Source organism: Mycena indigotica, assembly GCF_014461135.1.
Source record: "Mycena indigotica strain 171206Taipei chromosome Unknown Mind.scaff0009, whole genome shotgun sequence".
Classification (NCBI taxonomy): Eukaryota; Fungi; Basidiomycota; class Agaricomycetes; order Agaricales; family Mycenaceae; genus Mycena; species Mycena indigotica.
The window spans coordinates 2,297,359-2,318,877 of record NW_023503008.1 but is presented as its reverse complement, the minus strand read 5'-3'; the positions used below and the strand labels follow the sequence as shown (position 1 = coordinate 2,318,877).

The 21,519-nt window shown below is 51.9% G+C and overlaps 6 protein-coding genes across 6 annotated transcripts; 5 read left to right on the top strand and 1 right to left on the bottom strand.

Annotated features, from left to right (window-relative positions):
• Nucleotides 1–272: 272 nt before the first annotated feature.
• Nucleotides 273–2,333, top strand: MIND_01060000 (3-hydroxyacyl-CoA dehydrogenase; the record flags this gene model as incomplete). Its single annotated transcript, XM_037367181.1, has 7 exons — nt 273–391; nt 437–597; nt 653–827; nt 873–968; nt 1,018–1,490; nt 1,540–2,165; nt 2,214–2,333. 7 exons carry the CDS (start codon nt 273–275, stop codon nt 2,331–2,333), a joined length of 1,770 nt encoding a protein of 589 aa, XP_037216575.1.
• Nucleotides 2,334–3,034: 701 nt separating this feature from the next.
• Nucleotides 3,035–5,546, bottom strand: MIND_01059900 (Family S53 protease-like protein; the record flags this gene model as incomplete). The annotated part of the gene is made up of 13 exons (XM_037367180.1): nt 3,035–3,090; nt 3,141–3,177; nt 3,225–3,449; nt 3,497–3,654; nt 3,704–3,818; nt 3,871–3,937; nt 3,986–4,027; nt 4,074–4,197; nt 4,249–4,300; nt 4,346–4,362; nt 4,409–4,481; nt 4,530–5,024; nt 5,073–5,546. The coding sequence occupies 13 exons, from the start codon at nt 5,544–5,546 to the stop codon at nt 3,035–3,037; spliced, it is 1,935 nt and encodes a 644-aa protein (XP_037216574.1).
• Nucleotides 5,547–5,756: 210 nt separating this feature from the next.
• Nucleotides 5,757–6,713, top strand: MIND_01059800 (uncharacterized protein; the record flags this gene model as incomplete). The annotated part of the gene is made up of 2 exons (XM_037367179.1): nt 5,757–6,194; nt 6,243–6,713. The coding sequence occupies 2 exons, from the start codon at nt 5,757–5,759 to the stop codon at nt 6,711–6,713; spliced, it is 909 nt and encodes a 302-aa protein (XP_037216573.1).
• Nucleotides 6,714–7,453: 740 nt separating this feature from the next.
• On the top strand, nt 7,454–7,912 carry MIND_01059700 (uncharacterized protein; the record flags this gene model as incomplete). The annotated part of the gene is made up of 1 exon (XM_037367178.1): nt 7,454–7,912. The coding sequence occupies one exon, from the start codon at nt 7,454–7,456 to the stop codon at nt 7,910–7,912; it is 459 nt and encodes a 152-aa protein (XP_037216572.1).
• Nucleotides 7,913–9,316: 1,404 nt separating this feature from the next.
• On the top strand, nt 9,317–10,305 carry MIND_01059600 (uncharacterized protein; the record flags this gene model as incomplete). The annotated part of the gene is made up of 2 exons (XM_037367177.1): nt 9,317–9,790; nt 9,844–10,305. 2 exons carry the CDS (start codon nt 9,317–9,319, stop codon nt 10,303–10,305), a joined length of 936 nt encoding a protein of 311 aa, XP_037216571.1.
• Nucleotides 10,306–10,792: 487 nt separating this feature from the next.
• Nucleotides 10,793–14,399, top strand: MIND_01059500 (Family S53 protease-like protein; the record flags this gene model as incomplete). The annotated part of the gene is made up of 11 exons (XM_037367176.1): nt 10,793–10,872; nt 10,927–11,194; nt 11,246–11,716; nt 11,763–11,873; nt 11,925–11,945; nt 11,996–12,222; nt 12,267–12,439; nt 12,487–12,595; nt 12,641–12,887; nt 12,932–13,338; nt 13,382–14,399. The coding sequence occupies 11 exons, from the start codon at nt 10,793–10,795 to the stop codon at nt 14,397–14,399; spliced, it is 3,132 nt and encodes a 1,043-aa protein (XP_037216570.1).
• Nucleotides 14,400–21,519: the final 7,120 nt, after the last annotated feature.

Sequence of the window (21,519 nt, the reverse complement as noted above, 5' to 3'; positions counted from 1 at the left end):
ATCGAAGCTGCTGAAGGGTAATGTCGATTATACCCTGCCGGCGAGAAGACGGGCAGCAAGGGAGTTTCGTCATTCTGTCTTGAAGGATAGTGGAGAAGCAAGGCGACTCGGACCGTTAGGCGACCATGAAGGTCGAGAACAAACGTCGTGTCATCGGTGTGACTAACATATTTTCTCTCGTCTTGCCCTTTCTATCCCCGACGATGCGCCTGCCCGCCCTCTCCAGCTGGACTATTTATGTCGGTCATAAGTGGTTCAAGCACTAAGACAACATGCCCTACGCTCAACCCACTTCGCTCGCTGGAAAGCCATTCGTCATTCTTGGTGCAGGCACTTTGGGTCGTCGCATCGCGTTGATGTGGCTTACCCAAGGCGAAATAGTCCACCTTTTGTGAGTGTTAAAGTCTCTCTCCCTTTGCTCGCTGACGAGAAAAAGTGACCCGAATGCCAAAGCTCTTCAAGATGCTGCTACCTTCATCGCAGAAAATATCACGGACGTAATTTCGGCTCGCGTTGAAAACGGAAAGCCCGGCACGCTCAAAACTTTCCAAGACCGTACGGCTGCCGTCGAAAATGCGTGGATCGTCGTTGAAGTTGGTGAGCTTGTCCTCGTTTTCAGGACACTTATTTTGCGCGCTAAGGGAATCCACAGTGCCAGAAATTCTTTCCCTCAAGATCGACCTTCTCGGAGAACTCGATGCTCTTCTTCCCAACGACTGCATCCTGGCGAGCAACAGTAGCTCGTACACCGGCTCGGAAATGTTTGATAAAGTCAAAAACAAAGCTAGGCTTGTCAACACGCACTATTATATGCCTCCGAACGTCTTGTCTGTGTCCTTTATTACTCCCTCCACCCATTTGACGCGCTTTAGACCTCTGGAAGTAATGCCCAATCCATACACTGACCCAGCAATTGTTTCGCTTCTATTGAAGGAAGGGGCGCGACATGGCTTACGAATGTACCACGTGTAGGTTTCCTTGACTCGCTTGTATTGCAAAGTCTCATCTCAACTTTAGACGGAAGGAGTCTGTTGGACTTCTTTTCAACCGTATCTGGGCTGCGATCAAACGCGAGGCACTCTATGTTGTTGCTCAGGACGTCGCGGGACCCACAGAAGTTGATGGCATTATGAAGGACGTGCTTGGTGTCCATCGTGGTGTCTTCGAAATGCTTGATGGTGTCGGGCTTGATGTTGCACTCGACATCGAAACACATTACGCCCAAGTTAGAGCTGGTCAGATCCCTCCCGAACCTGCCGCTCTGCTTCAGTCCATGGTAGCTAAAGGCGAGTTGGGAGTGAAGACAGGCAAAGGCTTCTACGTTCACCCGCCTCACCAGGCTATTGCTGGCAAGGACCATATCGTTTTCCTCGACATCATCAAAGGCGAGATTCGTTCGCTTTCGATTGATGGAAGAGAGGGAAAAACGCTTGTGAGCGGGCTTCGTAGCCTTCCGGATGGTGTGCAAATCGATACTCGTCCCGGAAAAGGTACATTTATGCCTCTTTTCTCGCACAATCTCAGGCTAACAATTTCTAGGACATATCTACTGGACCAACATGGGCACCAAAGCAAACGATGGATTCCTCAGCCGCTCTAACCTGGACGGCTCGGAAATTACAACGATTGTTGCGCCTGGCCAGACCCACACTCCCAAGCAACTTGTTCTTGATGTCAATGGAGAGCATTTATATTGGGCAGACCGCGAAGGTGGACGAATTCAACGTTGCTCGCTTGACGGTTCCAATCTCGAGACGCTCTATGTATCCGCCTTGACCCCTGAACAACACAGCGATCAGCGTACTTGGTGTGTTGGTATCGCCATTGACACTGAGCGTCGGCTGTTATATTGGACTCAGAAGGGCGGTTCCAAGGGTTATAAAGGCCGCATTTTCCGTGCTGCATATGATCAACTCGCGGGTGGTCAGCCAGCTATTGAAGTCCTCTTTGACGGGCTTCCCGAACCCATCGATCTGGAACTACATGGCTCATGGTTGTATTGGACTGACCGTGGCGATCCACCCTTCGGAAACAGTCTCAATCGAGCTGACGTCAGCGCCCCGTTCGACCAATCTCGTCCTCCCCGTGGACCCAGCGCAGATTTGGTCATAGCCGAACGCTTCCACGAAACGATCGGTCTGACTATTGACGACATCGGGAAAAAGGTTTGTGTATCATCGGTTCAATAACCCTGAAGACTAACGCATTGACAGGTCTACATCTCCGACCTGTTGGGCTCGTTATGGGTGACGGAGCTGGATGGCAGTAACAAGACGGCGATTTTGACAGACGCAGGAAACTTCTCTGGCATTACTTTCCATCGTAGTGCTTGATTTGTACAACGTATTGACATTGCAAACAGTATCGAGACTTTTGTTATGAGTGATCGCACAGGACCATTCCACTCCACTTCGTCTTAGACCTTCATGCTCATCCGCGCGGAAGTGGACCACGGATGTTTGGCCATGATTTAGTATAAAACGGCGTCATCCCTATGGCCTTGACCCAAACACCCACAAGACACCCCGAAATTACCATGCGATCAACCAGTCTCGCTCTTCTCATCGGCGCACTCCTCCTCCAGGCCAATGCGGCTCCCATTGATGGAGAAGGGGCAGCAGCCGACCCAGCGCCCTCTGAATCAGTACTATTGTTCAACTTTGCTGGGTTCGAGCGACCCATCCGGCTTCCTTTCAAAGGCGGAGCCCCGCCTTCCCCTCCTGCAAGCTTAAGCCTTCCATATGACCCCAGTGGAGCCACCGGAATTGCTCTCCCAGCGGTTGGAGCAGGAGGAATAGAACCAAGCCTGAGCTCCAGCGCACACAGCCGCCGCCCGAGACCAACCTTGCCGCCGCCAGTGGCCCCCAGCGCGTTGCAGTAGAGAAACACCAAGATATAGATTCGCCAACCAATTTTGCTCATTCAAGTTGTGTTTAGTCTTTGAATCAGTGTTGAAACTCAGGAATGTGGCGTTCGAGATCAATTTCTAAGATCATTCAAGTGTCCTACGTTCAAGGTGCATTTTCTATCGTGTTTACGCGTACAAAGCGGCCGCTAACAAGCGCTCGTAATCCGGAGTGCCCATCCCACCTGCAGATCGAGTCAAAACATGTGTGATTAGACAGGGAGTCAAGACTTACTGAGTGGGTCCCACCCCGCAGCTGCATCAAAGGCTTGCTAGAGGACAATCAGTCAAGTTATAAAAGGAAGAGAATGAAGTTGACCGTTGATTCGTCACAATCAAAGCCCGAGTTGTGGCCAATCTTGATATCGTTGAACGCCGAGGGATTCGCATAGATGAACGGGTTGAGGAAACCGAGGGGAGGTTTACCAGCCGCGATAAGTTGGTCGTTGACAAGAGAGATTATAGCAGCAGCACTCGGCGATGAGGCTGAAGTTCCACTGACATCACCAGTTGTTCCATCAGCTGTAATGAGGAAATTCCAGCCCTGTAGAGTGGTGAGCGTTTGGAGCGAACATTTGGACACCTTTATACTTGGAGGGACATATCGGGGTAGCCCCGTCCAGTCCGGTTAAAGTCGCCCGTGGAGTTGGCAGGAATGGTTTTGAAGAATGCAGCGACGGCCTCTGATTGGTAGGAAGGTTGAGGGAAGACATTTGAGAACCCGCCTCCAGTGAAATTCACGGCGACCTCTTTCAAGCGAGTGAGAATCGGGCTCGAAGTCTGGGAAATCGAACAAACCAGGGCTAAAGCCAATAGTCGAACCAACCGAGGTCAAATAGGGGCAAGACGCTGGGAAGACTGGGATAAAGAGGCCACAGTCGAAACCATCGTCGTGGCCGCCATTGACGCCGCCCTAAAGTGACATGAGACGAGGTAAATACGGCTGCGACTCAGATATGACGCACATCTCCCGAAGCAAATAGTACAGAGATGCCTCGAGCTGTAGCAGCAGCGTAACCATCGCAAATCTTACTGTTGTCTATTAGCTTGCGAGTCGGGAACAAAAAAGCGAGGCTTCACGTTGCCAAAGAAGGGCCGAAGTTTTCCTCGTTGTCTCCGTATCTAAAGGATGTTAGCATGAACATTAATTCATCTAGTAGAAATTTACGAGGTCGTCATGACTGTGGGTGGGAATGGGTCGCTCGCGAGGAAGGTCGTAGTGTCTAGCAATGCAGTTGGGAAGTCGAATCCGCCAACGGTGAGGAATTGCAGTGGGACTCCCGTTGCCACGCCTAGAGAGAGAGAGTTCAAAAGCGTTGAGAGATAGGATAATGAACACTAACCTGCCGTATATTCGATATCAAGCTGAGCCTCGATGCCTGCAGAGTTAGGGAACTGCACGGGTTAATTCGGAGATGAGCTGGATGCGATGCGTATTACCTGAGGGTTCGTTCCACCTGGTATGCTGTTAGCTTGTTTCGATTTTCTCGCTGTTCAACTCACCATCAATTGCCAGACGGAGGAAAGTTTGATTTGAGCCAGCTGAGTAGTCGGGACGGAACTGCTTCATGAACGCCTAGGAGAAATCTCAGAAGGCGCGCATGATAAGATAGAGAAAGATGACCTGGAGGTCGTCGATTTCAGCCCATTGCTCTTCGTATCCAGTGACAAGTAGCGCGTTGTTTTCTTGTGTTGCAGCGGTCGTGGGAATACGGTATAGAGCCTGTAAGCATGCTGGTGTGATCGAGTTGTTTGGGTCATCCGTGTTGCACTCAGTAGGAGCAGTCGCATCTCGCTTCGCGGTTCTGTCGAGTCGGATACGTTGCCCCAGACGCGTTTCGGGAACTGTGAAGGCCGTGCTTGGGTGAACGACATCGATATGGCCCACAAGTTCAGAAGGTAAGGAAATGGACAGGGTACGCGTAATTGGGGCTGCCAGATCGGTGTGTGTAAAGTTGGTGTATTTGGCGGCGAAGAGTTTATTGGCTTTGGAGACGGGCAACGCGACGGTCACCCATTCTCCGAATGGCGAAACGGCAGTAGTCTTGAGCCCATTTGCGGAGGCAAAAGAGTTGAACGCTTTCACCGTATCAGCGGAGGGTGCAACGAAAGATTTGACCTGGAACTGTTCAGTCGCGGACCTTCGATGGGACTGCATAGCACAAACCTCGTCTTGAGTGAGCCATTTCCTGAACTCGGGACTTCCTGGCGTTGAGATAGATAAGAGCTTATCGTGGAGGCCAGGAATATTGTTGGAAGTCAACCCGAAGCGGAGGGTGAGTGAGTGGCTGTCGGCAGTCGCTCCTTTGTTGGTGAATCCGGGGGGAGCAGACTTGCGATGTTCATGTTGAACTAAACTTCCGGCGGAGACAATGAGGACCAAGGAGAGAAGGCTGAAGAGACGAGGGAAGGACATGACCACCCAACGACTGCTACTCTGTCGCCAAAATGACGAGCTGAGTTTATAGAACGCAGTACATCGGGGTCTGATTTGAAGATTGGGCCCGACTCGCTTCTCGACGTATGTAAGGATTAAGAAGTCGAAGCTTGGAGCCTCGATGAATTTGCACACCGCCGATGGATTTCTGTTGCGCTCCCGTAACATTTCTAGTTGCGCAGCACTTTCAGCACAAGAACTCATTGAAACAATAGACGCCAGGATGCCCCGCCTGATTCACACAGCGGTTGCCTGTGGCCGCTCCATAGGAAAGCCCGCATGGTGAAAGGAGATTTGTGTGTTGGCGGAAATTTCCCACACTCATCGATCTCAGATCGTGACTGTGACCCCCGTGACCACGACCACCGCAATGTTAAAGGTCATCCAACTTCGCTATGGGTAGGCCACCCAACGATGCTCTTATCTAGCGCTATTGCTGCGGCTCTCTTTGCTACAACTGCTCTTGCTTTAACTCCGGCAGGCCATACACCTGATGGCAAACCCATCTACATCGCACCCAGTGGTTCGCGTGTTCAGCAGGTCAATGCTAACATGTTGGTTTTTGCACCCAATGGAAGTCTCATCCATACATTCGAGAATGTGATTCCAAAGGGAGCTAGGTCGAAACGCGCGCCGTCCATCATCAATCCTCGCCAGGATCTTAGTGCGACACAGGCCTACGCATTGCTAAACACGACGACAGACAACCTGATTCAGTCATTCAACACCACTTTCGTCGTTCCTCCTGCTCCTACCACATTCAAAAGCCAAATCATCTTCCTGAGTGCCAATATTCAGGTGTTGGATCCAACTACTGGCATTCCGTTTGGCAATCTTCGAGCTGCTCTCCAGGTCAGTAAAACCACTTATCAGTGAATCAATCAGTCATGAGTGCTTTAGTACGGAGGCAGTTGGGTCCAAGGAGGCTCATTCTGGACATTTGCCATCCAGCTCGAAATCCCCCCCGCTGGTTTCCTTCAAGTTACTCTCATCGGAGCCGATCCTACCCTTCAAGTTGGGCAGAATATTATCAGCACAATCGTCCACGATCCAGAGCTCGATAGCGAGGAACCAGGCGTCTTCTGGTACATCGCTGGCTTCCCTAACGTGCCCAATTCGACCACCCTTGAAGTCGGTTGGCAGATTCCTCCCAGCATTGTTGCCCTCGAATTGGAGGAGGAAGGCGTCTTGCAGTCGAGCGACTACCCGGCAGGTTCCTTCGTATTTGACCAAATCAATCTCAACTTGACGAATAATACACCCCCGATCTCGTGGAAAACGAGCGTTGACCCCACAACGAATGTGGACATTCAAGTTGATGTGGATGGGGCAGAGAATGGAAAAGTCTCCATTATCTTCCCGACCGATTAGACCAAATCGAAGCTCGCTTATCTCTCGATGTGCATGTTTTAGTTGTTTTAGTTAGGCGAATTCAGGTTCACGCTGAGTGAACTTCTTTTGGTCCTTGTCTCATGTACCGCAGTACTTCGTCGTGATTGAGGATTTGAAATCTGAGATCGACAAAGACGAGTTACAATCACCTTCAGCGCGAACTGGAATTAAAGGCTCGAACTTGGCCATGAGATCTGCATGAGAGGCAAGCTTCCCAACGATGCTCTTCTTTCATTGACTCCAGCGCGTTATGCTCCTGATGTTCGACCCGTCTACCTTGCATTGAGTGGTTTGCGTGTTAAACAGGACAAGACCAATATGTTGGTCTTCGCCCCCAATGGCACTGGCACTCTGATCCATACGTTGCAAAACGCAATTCCGAAGGGGGGCTTAGGGGGCTGGATCGACGTCCATCGCCAGGCGCCAGGATCTCAGCACGACCCAGGCTTACGCAGAGCTCAAGAGTCAACGCGACGAAAGACAACTCCAGTCGTTCAACAGTGACGCCACTTTTGTCGTCCCCCCTGTTCCGACGACTTTCGAAAGTCAGATCATGTACTTACTTCAGCAATATTCAGGTCTTCAACCCAACTAATGGTCTTTTTATTAGTAATCTTAGAGCTGCTCTCCAAGTGCGCTGGCTATGAATGTTTTATTTTGAAGAAACACTAACGACACATTTAGTATGGCGGTAGTTGGGAGGAAGGAACAGGCCCATCATGATTTTGGACATACTTATGCTATCCAACTTCAAATTCCGAATGATGGTTTTCTCCAGGCGGTTTCAGATGTGGCGGACCCAAGGCTGCAAGTTGGGCAAACTATTATATATTGTTCACAACGCAGAGTTTAATGTCGAGACATCTGGCGTCTTTTGGTACGAGGTCAGCCTACCAGCGATATCCGACGCTCCTACCCTCGAAATCGGTTGGGAGATTCCTCCCAGTGTCGTTGCTCTAGAGCTTGAACAACAAGGAGCCTTCCAGCCGAGTGACTACCCCGCAGGCCCCTTGGTTTTTGAGAATTTTGACCCAATCAACATCCGCATGACCAACAACTTGAATACTCCTCCGATCTCGCGGAAAACAAGTGTCGATTCCAACCCCAACGTGGAGGTCAAAGTTGAGGTAGATGGGGCAGAGAATGGTCGGGTGTCAATTGTGTTTCCGACTGATTAGACCGTATATCTCATATCGATTACCAAGGAGTTACTGTAAAGTTATTCTCTGAATTCCACAAGTACATCAAAGTGAACTTATCTTCAAACTTCGTTCAAGTTCAAGTTCTATCATCTGATTCGACAGTGACCGACGTGACGCGGCCACCACAGGCTGTGAGCACTAAGCGCACATGTGAGGCTTCATCGATGCTTCATCCCCGATTCGAAGATTGTCAACAACGCGAGCGCCGTTCAAGTTCCAAGCGTGAAATGAAGTAAAAGGCTGGAATTTTGCCATGCACGCCTCAAGCGGCTTCCAAGGATGCTCGTCTTTCGCCCTGTGGCTGTTGCTCTCTTTGCCCAAGTTGCCCTTGCTTTGACTCCGGCGGGTCATGCTCCCGATGGTAGACCCATCTACCTCGCACCTGGCGGCTCTCGTGTTCAACAGGACAATGCCAACATGCTGGTCTTCGCACCAAACGGAACTCTCATCCATAAATTCGAGAATGTTGTCCCGAAGGGAGCTTGGTCGAAGCGCGACGCCCCGTCTCATACTGTCGCCCCGCGCCAGGAACTTAGCGCATCAAGGGCCTACGCAGTAGTGAACGCAACGACAGACAACTTGATTCAGTCGTTCAATGCTTCCTTTGCTGTCCCTCCTGCTCCAACCACCTTTGAAAGCCAAATTATATTTCTTAGTGCCAATATCCAACCGGTAGACCCAACTACTGGCATTCCATTCGCCAATGTTAGAGCTGCTCTCCAGGTTCGTGCGGATAACCACTTGTCACCTTGTTCTAAATCTTGCCATAGTATGGAGGCAGTGCGATTCAAGGGGGGCCCTTCTGGACATTTGCCCTCCAGCTTGAGCTCTCGATGATGGGATTCCTGCAGTTCACCATCCCCGGTGTTGACCCGACGCTCAAGCCTGGGCAGACGGTGCTCAGCTCGATTGTTCATGACCCAGTGCTTGATGGATTGACACGACCCTTAAACCTTACGTGGTACATCGCTGGCTTCCCCAACCTGCCCGACGCGACCACGATCGAAATTGGCTGGCATGTTCCCGCTAGCATCGTTGCCCTCGAGGTCGAACAGGAGGGCGTTTTCCAGTCCAGCGACTTCCCCGCACTGCGCAGGCACTTTCATGTTTGACCACATCAAGCTCAATATGACAGAGACAGGCACCGCACCCCCCTAGAGTGGAAAACGAGCGTCGATCCTGTCACTAATGTCAAGTTCAGAGTCGATGTGGATGGGGCAGCGGATGGTCAGGTCTCGGTTGTGTTTCCAACTGATTAGATCAGATTGGTAGTTATCTTATCTTCGGTTCTGCGCAAAGTCAACTTGAACTTCCTTTGACATTCAACCAAGTCAAGATTGTCGACATCTCGGTCGCCGTACGAGTTTTGAGCGCGCGCGCATGGAGTTGCTATTAAAGGCTGAAAAACCCTCAAACCGAACAACGATGCTCTTTCGTTGTACTGCTATTGTTGCTCTCATCACTCAGACCGTTGTCGCTCTGACTCCGACGGCTCATACTCCTGATGGTCGACTTGTATACGCTGTGCCGAGTGGTTCGCGCATCAAGCAGAAGAGCACAGATATGTTGGTGTTTGCCCCAAACGGAACTCTCATCCATACTTTTCAAAATGTGATTCCCAAAGGAGCCGGGACCAAGCCATCGCTGGACAAGCGCCAGGAATTGAGCTCGACAATGGCGTCTACGTCGTTTACACCGTCAGTAGAAAATTTACTCCAATCGTTCAACACCACTTTCGTCGTCCCGCCTGCGCCAGCAACATTTGACAGCCAAATTATCTACTTTAGCTCCAGTGTTTCAGTGCTGCACCCAACAACCGGTGTGCGCTTCGGCAATGCCAAGGCTGCCATTCAGGTTAGCTAGCCATAGTCACTCCGATTATTCCAATTTCAACGCTCTTCTTCCAGTATGGTGGTAGTTGGTTGTATGGGACGGGACCGTTTTGGACCTATGCTCTCCTGGTCGAAATCCCAGATGGCCATGTCCTCCAGGCCATTACTGACGAGAAAATCACCGTTGAAGTCGGGCAAAAAATCGAGAGCACCATCTTCAGCGACGCAGAGTTCAATGAGGAGGCGCCAGGTCTCTTTTGGTATATTGCCAGCTTGCCGAGTGTGTCTAACACTACCTATCTCGAAGTCGGCTGGGAAGTTCCGCCGAGTGTTGCTGCTTTGCAGCTCGAGGAAGAAGGTGTCTTTCAGGCGAGTCATTACCCCCCGGGCCCGTTTGTCTTCGACCACATCAATTTGAATATGACCCACGATAACCCCGCGGTGTCCTGGAGCACAAGCGGGGATCTTGACACTAACGCGGCAGTCAACGTTGATGTGGATGGGGCGAAAGATGCTCGAGTCTCTCTCGTCTTCTAGTATCATTGACATTATGGAAATGAATGCCCGCAGTTTACTGTGTCTTAGCGAGAATGACAAAAATAGTCCGCCATAGCACGTGCCCGTCAACTTCATCCTCCCGACGTTCATCTCGAATTCTCAACAAATTCTCAATCATATCTGCATTTCGCCATTCAATGGTTGCGGTCCGTGCGTATAATTCGCTTTCTCTGCTCAATGCAGCAAGCGCGACGAAGCCTTCTTCGATCTGCCAACAGAATAGTGTGTTGGAACTTCGAAGCATTCATTTCACCTACTTACACTTACTTACAGCTATGCATCCGCACGTCTGAGCGGGATGCCGAAACTTCTTTTATTTGCTGTTCAGTACGCATTCGGAATTATCAGCGGGAGCCCAACGCAACAACAGCATCAGAGATTCACGCTTCCTATCTTGGAGCCATTGGAAGTTCTGGACAAACGGCACAAACGGTCCACGAGGAACTGGCTCAATCTTCGCTACACGATGCGCAGCAATGCCCTCACGAAACTCAAGGCAGCATTACCCCGCCGTGTGATGGAGATGCGGATACAGGAAGCTGGGGAGTAGGTGTGTCAATAATAAGTAGTCGTATAAGCCTCTCAGAGTCACCTCCCAAGCATCATGGTTCTCTTGCGTCTCTCTTTCGCCGCAGTTCTGCTTGCGGTCGCAATCGCGACACCAACGGAGCGGGCGGCCCTCATTGTCCATGAACATAGAGCGAAACCAGCGAAAGGCTTCACGAGTGTTGGCCCAGCCCCATCCAACGAAGAACTCACTCTCCGGATCGCACTCAAACCCAACAACATCGCTGGCTTGGAGAGTGAACTCTACGCCGTGTCAACTCCCGGCAGCTCGCGTTATGGCCAACACCTCACACCAGAACAGGTAAGTTTTGTGCATAGACCGCTAATCGTTATGGCTTGACACGTTGAATAGGTAGCTGAATTCGTCAAACCCCCAGCCGACGCGCTCTCTGCTGTCAACGCGTGGCTGAATACCAACAAGATCGTCGCGAAACCCATTTCACCCGCAGGTGATATTTTGGAATTCAAAGTCCCCGTATCCCAGGCCAACTCGCTCATCAACGCGCAATTCACGACATTCACTCATCCTGACAGCGAGGAGCCTAGCATCCGCACCCTGCAATACTCGCTGCCCGCCGACTTGTCTCCTCTGGTCTCATATGTCCACCCAACAACCAGTTTCTCGAACCCATTTGCCATTCCCAAGACGAAGGCTGTTCCCCAAAAGAACAAGCGCGACATCGACCCTTCGTGCGCTGACATCACGACCATTTCATGCGTGCTCGGCGAGTATGGCATTCCAACCACGCCAGCCACACAGAAGAATAACATCCTCGGCGTCTCTGGATATATTAACCAGTTTGCCAACTTCCTTGACCTCAAGGTTCATGACTTTCATACCGTCGTCTCAAGGCTGACAATAACTCCAGGATTTTTTGACTGAATTCCGTCCAGACATTCCTCCAACAACCAAATTCGATGTGGAGCTTCTCGACGGGGGCTCGAACACACAATTGAGATCTTTTGCGGGGGCTGAAGCGGTTTGTGATGCCCTATACCCTTAAAAATTGGTCAACTAACCATGCTGTCAGAGTCTTGATATTCAATACACTGTCGGTTGTATCACACCACATCATATTTCCAGCTAATGGAGAACTACCAGGTTGGACTCGCTACCGGCGTTCCTGTCAGATTTATCTCGGTCGGGCCGTTGAACAACGATGAGGCTGGAGGGTTCTTGGATCAAATCAATGCTTTGATCAGCGACAATTCACGGCCAACTGTGCTCACAACCTCCTATGGCTTCAACGAGGATGATCTAAGCTTCCCTGTTGCTGATGGGCTATGCAACGCTTATATGCAGCTTGGCGCCCTCGGAACGTCGATACTGTGATTTGAACCACTCCTATTATTGCCACTAATAAATTTCCTAGGTTCTCGTCTGGCGATGGAGGCGTCGCAGGAAATGAATTCGACTGCACTACATTTGTGCCCACTGCTCCTTCAGGCTGTCCCTGGGTCACCTCTGTCGGCTCTTCGCAGACGATCCTCGAAAATTTCACCAAGAACAACTTTTCTGAGATTGCTGCTGCGTTCTCTTCTGGTGGTGTGTAGGAACTCCCCATCACCATGGCTTGATATGATCTCCTTTAGGCTTTTCCAACTACTTCCCGGTCCCCGAATACCAAAAGAACGACGTTGATACGTATGTTGCGAGTCTGAACGGTCAATACAGCGGTTTGTTCAATGCCACTGGACGCGGGTAGGTCTTCGCCTCTCCGCATTCTCTTTGATTGAATCCTTGCAGATTCCCTGATGTCTCTGCTGAGGGCGTTAACTTCCTCATCATCTCCGGCAACTTTAGTGGCCTTGTCAGCGGCACCTCTGCATCGTCGCCCGTCTTTGCGTCGGTCATTTCCCTGCTCAACGACGAGCTTATCAGCGCTGGCAAGAGCCCACTCGGGTTCCTCAACCCTTTGCTATATAGTCCTGCTGGTCGCGCAGCACTGAATGATGTCAAAGAAGGCAAAAACCCCGGATGCGGAACTAGGTTTGTTTGTTCGCCCGCAGTTTATTCGTGGCTCTTATTTCTATGTAGTGGATTCAACGCGACTGCTGGCTGGGATCCAGTCACGGGGCTAGGCTCACCGAACTTCGCGAAGCTGAGGGCGGCTCTCGGTCTCGCATAACTATTGATGTTGTAGATGAAGGAAATAGCATGGCTCACGATTTTGAAGATGAAGAAAATAGCATTCCCCGATTCCCGTTCTTCACAGACAATATGATGGAGGAAGAGACTACTTTGAACCTGCAATTGGCCGGAAAGACTTCGCCACCATGGCCGCGGCCACTGGTCCGGTACGGGCCGAATGACGACGTGACATCACTTGACCCTCCGACACTCTTCCGGTACCACAACCACACCAAAGAGATGCGCGTCGTACCCACCGCACCCCACGCGATCATAGGCGGACCGCTGGAGCCAGCGTCGATGACCACTTTCACGTTGACACGGGACCGGAGGAGCGGGTAAACCTGGTTGTATAAGTAGCAACCCCAACGAAAAAGTATGGCAACCTACGAAAACAATGATCCAAGCATTGCTCATAGCTCTTGCGTCTGTAGCTATTGCGACGGCGCAGACGTGTGCTCTTCCCTCGAGCTACAAGTGGAACTCGACTGCTGCTCTTGCGACGCCAAAATCAGGCTGGGTGTCGCTCAAAGACTTTAGCCATGTACCATTCAACGGCCAGCATCTCGTTTATGGCACCAGCCACGACACCGGCTCGACATGGGGCTCTATGGGCTTCAGCACATTCAGCGATTGGAGCCAGATGGCATCTGCTACTCAGACCGGCATGTCTTCAGGCTCAGTTGCGCCGACGCTGTTCCTCTTCGCCCCGAAAAACATCTGGATCCTTGCTCACCAATGGGGTCCGACCACATTCTCTTACCGCACATCCAGCAACCCTACCAGCGTCAACGGCTGGTCAGGCGATAGCACTCTCTTCACTGGGTCCATCTCTGGCAGCGGCACTGGCCCGATTGACCAGACGCTGATTGGAGACAGCTCCAACATGTACCTGTTCTTCGCTGGCGACAATGGCAGCATCTACCGTGCCAGCATGCCCATTGGCAACTTCCCCGGTAGCTTTGGCTCGTCGTTCACCACAGTCATGAGCGGCGCCACCAACGACCTCTTCGAGGCCGTCCAGGTCTACAAGCTCAAGGGCCAGACCAAGTGGCTGATGATCGTCGAGTCTATCGGCGCCAACGGGCGCTACTTCCGCTCCTTCACCGCCACCAGTCTCAGCGGCTCATGGACAGCGGACAAGACGAGCGAGAGTAACCCATTTGCGGGCAAGGCGAACAGCGGCGCAACCTGGACGAACGATATCAGCCATGGCGACATCATTCGCGACACTGCCGACCAGACAATGGAAATCGACCCGTGCCATTTGCAGCTGTTGTACCAGGGTCGGGCTACATCTTCTGGTGGTGACTACGGTCTATTGCCATATCGACCTGCCGTGTTGACACTCACCAATCCTGGTGCAGCCAGTTGAGCTGGATGGTTGTGTCAGTAGTAAAAAATGAAATATCTTCCTGTACTTGTAGTTGCGGAGAAGTTGAAGATGTCTTGGTGGCTGAACCTGATACAGTCTGAGAACAGCAAAAAGGTAGTGCCAACATAAGTACACTAACATGTCTAAGATTGCCTAGTGTGGGCCAACATGATCCAACTATGATTCAACCATGATTCAGTTATATGTATGGATAGCATCAATAACAGATTGCTGTATGTACTATATAATGAACTAGTATTCACTGTACCACAAGCTTGGGCAGTCTTTTACAAACTAATACTTGGCCTGTGATAGACTCTAGTAGAAGGTAGTAACAAATACTCGCTTAGCACAGTGGTAGGGCCAGAAAAGGCAATAAATTGTGATTCAGCATTCTCTTGCAATCCAGTCATGCCAACTCTCTAAAAATCAGATAAACAAGTAGACTCGCTTAGCACAGTGGTAGTGCTGTAATTACATAATCAATATTAATATTCATTATAGATAACACTCATGCAACAAGAACCAAGGCACTGCAGGAGTTCGGGAATAAACGGCGCCCCTTTCGATCGATTATACACTTAAAATCCATGCACTAAAAAAGAAAAAAAATTATGCCTCTATTTGCACCCAAAAAAGATTGTTCCAAATTTGCCTGCTTATATAAGAAATAGATACTATAAACAGACTCAGTTTTGTCACCCACTTTGGGGGCAGATCAAACACCCTTTTCTAGACCAGCTTTTGCATCAAAATGGGGACCAAAAAATATGGTCCAGGGCCCTGATATATATTATATAAGTGAATATACATGAATATTTTTGGTTCTTGTTTTGATACAAAAGTTGGTTTAGAAAAGGCTGTTTGATCTGCCCCAAAACCGGTTGACAAAACTGAGTCTGTTTATAGCATCTATTTCTCATATAAGGAGGCAAATTTGGATCAATTTTTTTTGGGTGCAAATAGAGGTATAAACAATTTATTTTTTTTGGTACATTGATTTTATGTATATAATCGATTGAAACAGGCACTGTTTATTCCCAAACTCCTGCAGTGAGGGGGTGGTATGATGGCATCAATACACACACACATGATGCCAGTCAGTCCCTCTAACTGGCCTTATAAACTTTTTTGTTGATGATTTTTTGAAGTAGTCAGTAGTAGTGCGGCCTTATATTTTTATAGAGTTCCAATGTAATATAAGCTTACACATCTAACATCAGCCATCCCATTAGCCAATTACCTTATTTATTTAGTTATAGATTTATAATAGGAATGCTCAATTTCATATTTAATAATTTTAAATAGGTATCTAGATTTCATATAAAAGGCAAGTAAACACTATACAAGGCTTGTGATATTTATAGATAGTACCTAAACTTTCTTCTTTGAACTGTCTTAATGATGTTGCTTGTAATAAGTTGTAATCTGTCTATGTGACAGTGCATTTTCAACCTGTGGCTTGAATATCAGATACTGTAGTATTTTACTCAATCTGAATACCATTTTTGGCTAGATAACTATGCTGTGGGCCTCGGATGAAAAATAAATTCATTGTCAGGGGAACTGTTAAGTGCCGTGTCGACCAAAGGGACGGAGACGGAGACGGAGACGGAGACGGAGTCGAAGTCGGAAACGGAATCGAAGTCGTAGAGCACTTGGGGCGGAACACCACAGAAGGATGTTTGGGTGACCGGGGCTTCCAGTTGACCAAGACAAGACAAGAAGAGAAGAGCGGAGTCGAGACGACGCTGGGAGATAGAGACCAGCAACGTTAATTTACAAACTGAAGTATGTAGTAATACATCAAAGTATTTATAGTACGAGAAGTAACGGAAACAGAATAAGGGATAACAAAGTAAGTAACGAGATTAGAACAAAGTCAAGTAAAATAGAAGGGGAGATGCATACGAGGAATAAGGCATAGATGATTGCATAGATCATAAGTCGGGGTAATTGGAAACGCTCAGTAAATCTTCATTGCATAAAAACCAAATACCGGAAACGGATATCGGAGACGGATGCCGGAGTCGGCACGGATATAACAGTATCCCCCTCTTGCGTTTCTTGCCCACAAGAAACAGGAGCAATAGTCGTAGAGGTAGGAGTCGGAATGAGAGAGAGTCGGAGTCAGAGTTGGACTTGTGAAAATTTTGAGTCGAAAGCCGGAAAGGCCGAGATCACTGAGGAAGCTGGTGAGAACATGATAATAGCAAGGAGGATGAAAAAGGAAAGGGGTGACAAGAAGCACGTCACCGATTGACATCAATCTCTCTATCTTTACCACTTCCCACCATGTCGCCTAAACGCCAGAACGCCAAAACACCGAAGAAGGCCAAGAACCTCTTCACAAATGCGGTGGAGCAGGTCGAGGAGCTGTCGGAAACGGAGAGGGTTAGTGGCTGGGTTGGGGGGACCGATAGAGACCCCTTGGCTGACGTGTTACCATCAGGTCGTAACCGACACGTAGATGTGCGGAGGGAGCTGGAGGAATTGGAGCGCAGAGCAGAAACGCTGCGTGCGCTACTGGCGGAAACGGCTCCAAGAGCACCGTCACCGGGTGGTCGGTCGGAGTCGTATGATCCCGACGACCCGGTTGACAACGAGCCAATCGTTGAGGAATCGTCGGAGCATGGGTCCGTAGTGGCGCCGCTGCAGTGGGTTCCCAACGACGAAGAAGAGCTCATCGAAAGAGCAGCCGAGTACCATAGGAGCCGAGCCGAGCGCCAGCGAGCCGCAATGCTCAGAGGGCAAGAAGACGAGGCTGAGCCTCAAGAACAAAATCGCCGGGGCCGGGCCTTGTTGGCCAGAGATCGGGTCAGAGCCTGCCGGGAACGCGGACTCGCACCGCTGACCCTTGCCGAGACGGCTGAGGCAAATGCCCGGGTTGGCCGCCGGGTCATGCGACACGTTGAGTCATCTGCGGAGCCCGAGCCGGCTGATGTAGCCAAAGAACCCAGAAAGGCGGAAGAAACCGAGAACACCGAGAAGGCCCAGGCTGATGGGCCCGATGCAGACGGCGATGCAGAAGAAGAAAGTGAGTGCAAGTAATATTTTCGGTTATGAACCTGACCCGTTTTGGCAGAAAAATGCGCCAAGTGTGTCAAGCTGGGGAAAAAATGCGTGTGGAGCGACCCTAAAGCCCAACACAACTTGGCACGGAAGGCTTTCTTGCGATAATTGCCGCAAACTCAAGGCTCGTTGCGAGGACGGAAACCCACCGTTGCGCTTCCGCAAGGACGAGAAGGAAGCGGGTATGGTCAAAGAGAAGGGAAAGAAGAAGAAGGTTACGGGACCGTCGCGGGTACGGGTCATGGTGCCCAGAGTGGTTGAGGAGGAGGTTCCTGCGGAGACACCAGCAGAGTCGTCAGGTCTGACGCTCAGCAACGCGGGGGTTGCCTGTAAGGGCAACCCCGGAGGCCTGAGATCAAGGTCCTAGCAGGGGAGGATCCAAAGCGTGAACATTGGTAAGCGAATACAAATGAAGCTGACCTAGCAGGGGAGGATCCAAAGAGAAGAAACTCTAAGGGTCCGCCTGCTAGGGAGCTGACTATATACTGCTTGTCCGTAGCTGCCGCTGTCGGGCACAGAAGGCTTGGGCGGCGTCGCAGGCAAGGTCCCAGGGCGACCGTCGGGAGGGCGTTGACGGATCGGTGATTGTGCGGGCGAGATGGAGGGCCGGACCGGAGACGGAACCGGAGTCGGACCGGAATCGGAGGCGTCTCCGAGGGGCCGAAAGGGAGGTTCCCCTGACATCACCCCCCTTGAATGCGGCGTCCCGGCGCATAGACCGGAACGGAATCGAGTCGAAGGTCGCGGAGGCGATGTGTCGTGGCTTGCCAGGGTACTTACGATAGAACTCCGCAATTTTCTCCGGGCGAAGATGCGGTCGAAGCGGACCCATTGGTCGTCGAGATGCATCGTAGCCTTTCCATCTGACGAAGTAGTTCAGCCGCTTATACCTCACCCTTGCGTCCAGGATTTCCTCTACTTCCCACTCCGGGACTCCGTCCTCGAGGTCCGGAGGGGGCTGGTCGTAGCCGGGGCGTCCGTCGAAGGGGTCGTCCTGAGCGAGCTCGAGCTTGACGACGGGGAAGACCGGGTGGAGCTTCGAGTAGCGGAGGGAGGCGAGCTTGTAGGCACCTTTGCTGATCTCCTGGACTATCTTGAACGGTCCAAGGCGGCGATGGGAGAACTTTTCCGAGGGGCGAGTCGTCCTGATGTCAGAGGCATCCAGCCAAACACGGTCGCCAACCTTAAACTCCGGAGACGGAGTCCGTCTCCGGTCGTAGTAGCGCTTGTACTCCTCTTTGGCCTTAGTGAGCGCGGCCTTGGCTTCAGCAACACCAGTGGCGATCCGGTCGCGGAACTCGTTCACTGACTCCATGGCGGAACGGACTCCGGGTTCGAAGCCCATGCGGGGAGCCGTCCCGTGTCCGTCATGAAGGGGACCTGCTGCGTGGAGGAGTGAACGTGGTTGTTGTAGGCGAACTCCGCGGCCGGAATCAGCTCATCCCAGTCGTCCTGCTGGTAGTTGGTGAAGATCCGCAAGTACTGCTCCAGCTCCTGGTTGACGCGCTCTGTCTGACCGTCTGTCTGCGGGTGGTACGCTGGTGGACGTGGCGGGCTTGATGCCGATTAGACGCCAAAGTTCTCGGGTGAAGTCCGCGATGAACTGCGAGCCGCGGTCGGAGACGTACTTCTCCGGAGTCCCATGGTGCCGCCAGACATTCCGGTAGTAGAGGCGGGCTGCCCCTACTGCATCGACCGTCGTATGACACTCTGAGAAGTGGGCGCGCTTTCCGAGGGTGTCAACGACGACCATGATCGCGTCGTACCCATGGGCTTCGGGAAGCTCTACGATGAAGTCGACGGAGACGGTATGCCAGCGTTCCGGAGGCGTTTCCGTGGGGTGCAGTTCTCCGTGGGGCAGTCTCCGGAGTGCCTTGGTGCGACAGCACAAGTCACAGGTCGCAACATACCGGCCGATATGGCGAGACATCTGAGGCCACCAGTAGTTCCGGGAGACCAACTCCAGGGTCTTGAAACGACCTGCGTGTCCGGCGACTCGGGTGTCATGGCAGAGCTCGATGATGCGTCTCCGGAGGTCCTTGTCCTTTGGTACGACGATCTTTCCTCGGAAATGGAGAAGACCGCCGGAGACGGCCCACTCGTCAGAACGTGAGGAGCGGGGGCCTCGAGCTTGACCTTGAACCTTAAGAAGTTGCCGGGCCGCTAGTGCGACGGGCTCCTCCAGGTCAGGCTCACCGGAGAGGGCATCACGGATATCACGGAGGAGTTCAGAGCCGGGACCGGAACGGAAACGCCCTCGAGTGCGCGGACGTGGAAGAGTTCAGGCCGCAGAAGGACGACGCCGGAGTTGTCGGAATCGACTCCGTGGTCGGGTCTCCGGGAGAGGGCGTCAGGCCGACCCATATCGCGGCCAGGTTTGTGGTGCAGCGTGAAGTCGAACCGGGAGAGGTACAGAGACCACCGGGCCTGTCTCCGGTTGAGGTGTTGCGTCTTCCTGAAGTACTCCAAATTCTTATGGTCAGTCCAAATCTCGACAGGGTGCGCGCGCCCTCGAGGAAGTGTCTATATTCCTCGAGTGCGCGGATGATCGCGAGCATCTCCTTGTCGTGGATTTCGTAGTTGCGCTGGACATCATTTAAGCTTTTGGAATAGAATGCTACAGGGTGCCACTTCCCGTCCGGGGGGATTGTGAAAAGAACCGCCCCGTCGCATAATCAGAGCTGTCCGCCTCGAGTCGGAAAGGCCGTGTGTCGTCCGGAATCGCCAGGACCGGTTCCGAGGTGACCGCGTCCTTGATCGCTTGGAACGCGGAGGCCTCCGCGTCGCCCCAAGTCCATTGCTGGTCCTTCTTGGTGAGCACGAAAAGAGGGCGTGCAAGGGTCGAGAAGTCCCGAATGAACCTGCGGTAGAAGTTAGCGAACCCGAGGAACTGCTGAATGTCCTTCTTGTTTTCCGGAGTCGGCCAAGCGGAGACGCCTGCGACCTTGACGGGGTCCATTTCGACGTGGTTGTGGGAGATGATGACTCCGAGGTACTCGATTGACGATTTTTCAAGTCGCACTTCTCCGCTCGGAGGTACAACTTGTGCTCTCGGAGTCGCCGCAAGACCTCCTGAACAATCTGCCGGTGTTTCCGGAGGTCGGAATGGGCGATCAAGATGTCGTCAAGGTAGATCATGACGTCTCCGGAGAGGATGAGGTCCTGGAAAATGTCATTCATCATCGTTTGGAACGTCGCGGGAGAGTTTGTCAGGCCGAAATACATCACCAAGGGCTCGAACAGGCCTCGGTTAGTCCGGAAAGCCGCTTTCCACTCGTCACCTTCCTTGATCCGGACGTTGTTGAAGCCCCAACGGACGTCGAGTTTGGTGAAGTAACGAGCGCCTTTGAGCCGGTTGATGAGGTCGTTGATCAGCGGAAGGGGGTACCGGTTTTTGACAGTCATCGCATTGAGAGCACGGTAGTCCTGGACGAAGCGGAGTCCGCCGTCCTTCTTCTTGACGAAGAAGACCGGAGACGCCATCGGAGACTTGGAGGGGCGAATCCGGCCCGTCGAAAGCCCTTCCTCGATGAACGCGTCGAGCTCGCGTTGCTCGAGGGGCGAGATGGGGTACACCTTGCAGTTGGTGGGCTTAGCGTCGGGGACGAGTTCAATGGCGTGGTCCCAGGCTCTCCGCTCCGGTAGCGTGTCGAAGGACTCCTTGTTGAAGACGTCCTGGAACTCCTTAGCCCAGTCCGGGATCTCGGAGGGCGGAGGGGCGGAGTTCCTGGCGAAGGCTTCGGCCAGGCGTTGCGAGACAGTACTGCCAGCGCGTATCTCCTCCGAGGGGCGGAACGAGGTGTAGAAGATGCGGTCACCATCTTCAAGCTGACTATCGTCATCGTCGTCGTCGGAGTCCGGCGTCAGATCAGGCAGGCCGGAGTCGTCACCGGAGACGGAGTCGTCTCCGTCATCAGACCCAGAAAGGTCCATGGCGCAGACCGAGGGGAACGGGCCAGAGCGGAGACGCTTCTGAAGCGACCGGAGTCGCCGCAACTCGGTCCGTTCGACCCGCTCTTCCTCACGGCAGGTCGAGCAATTGCGGGGG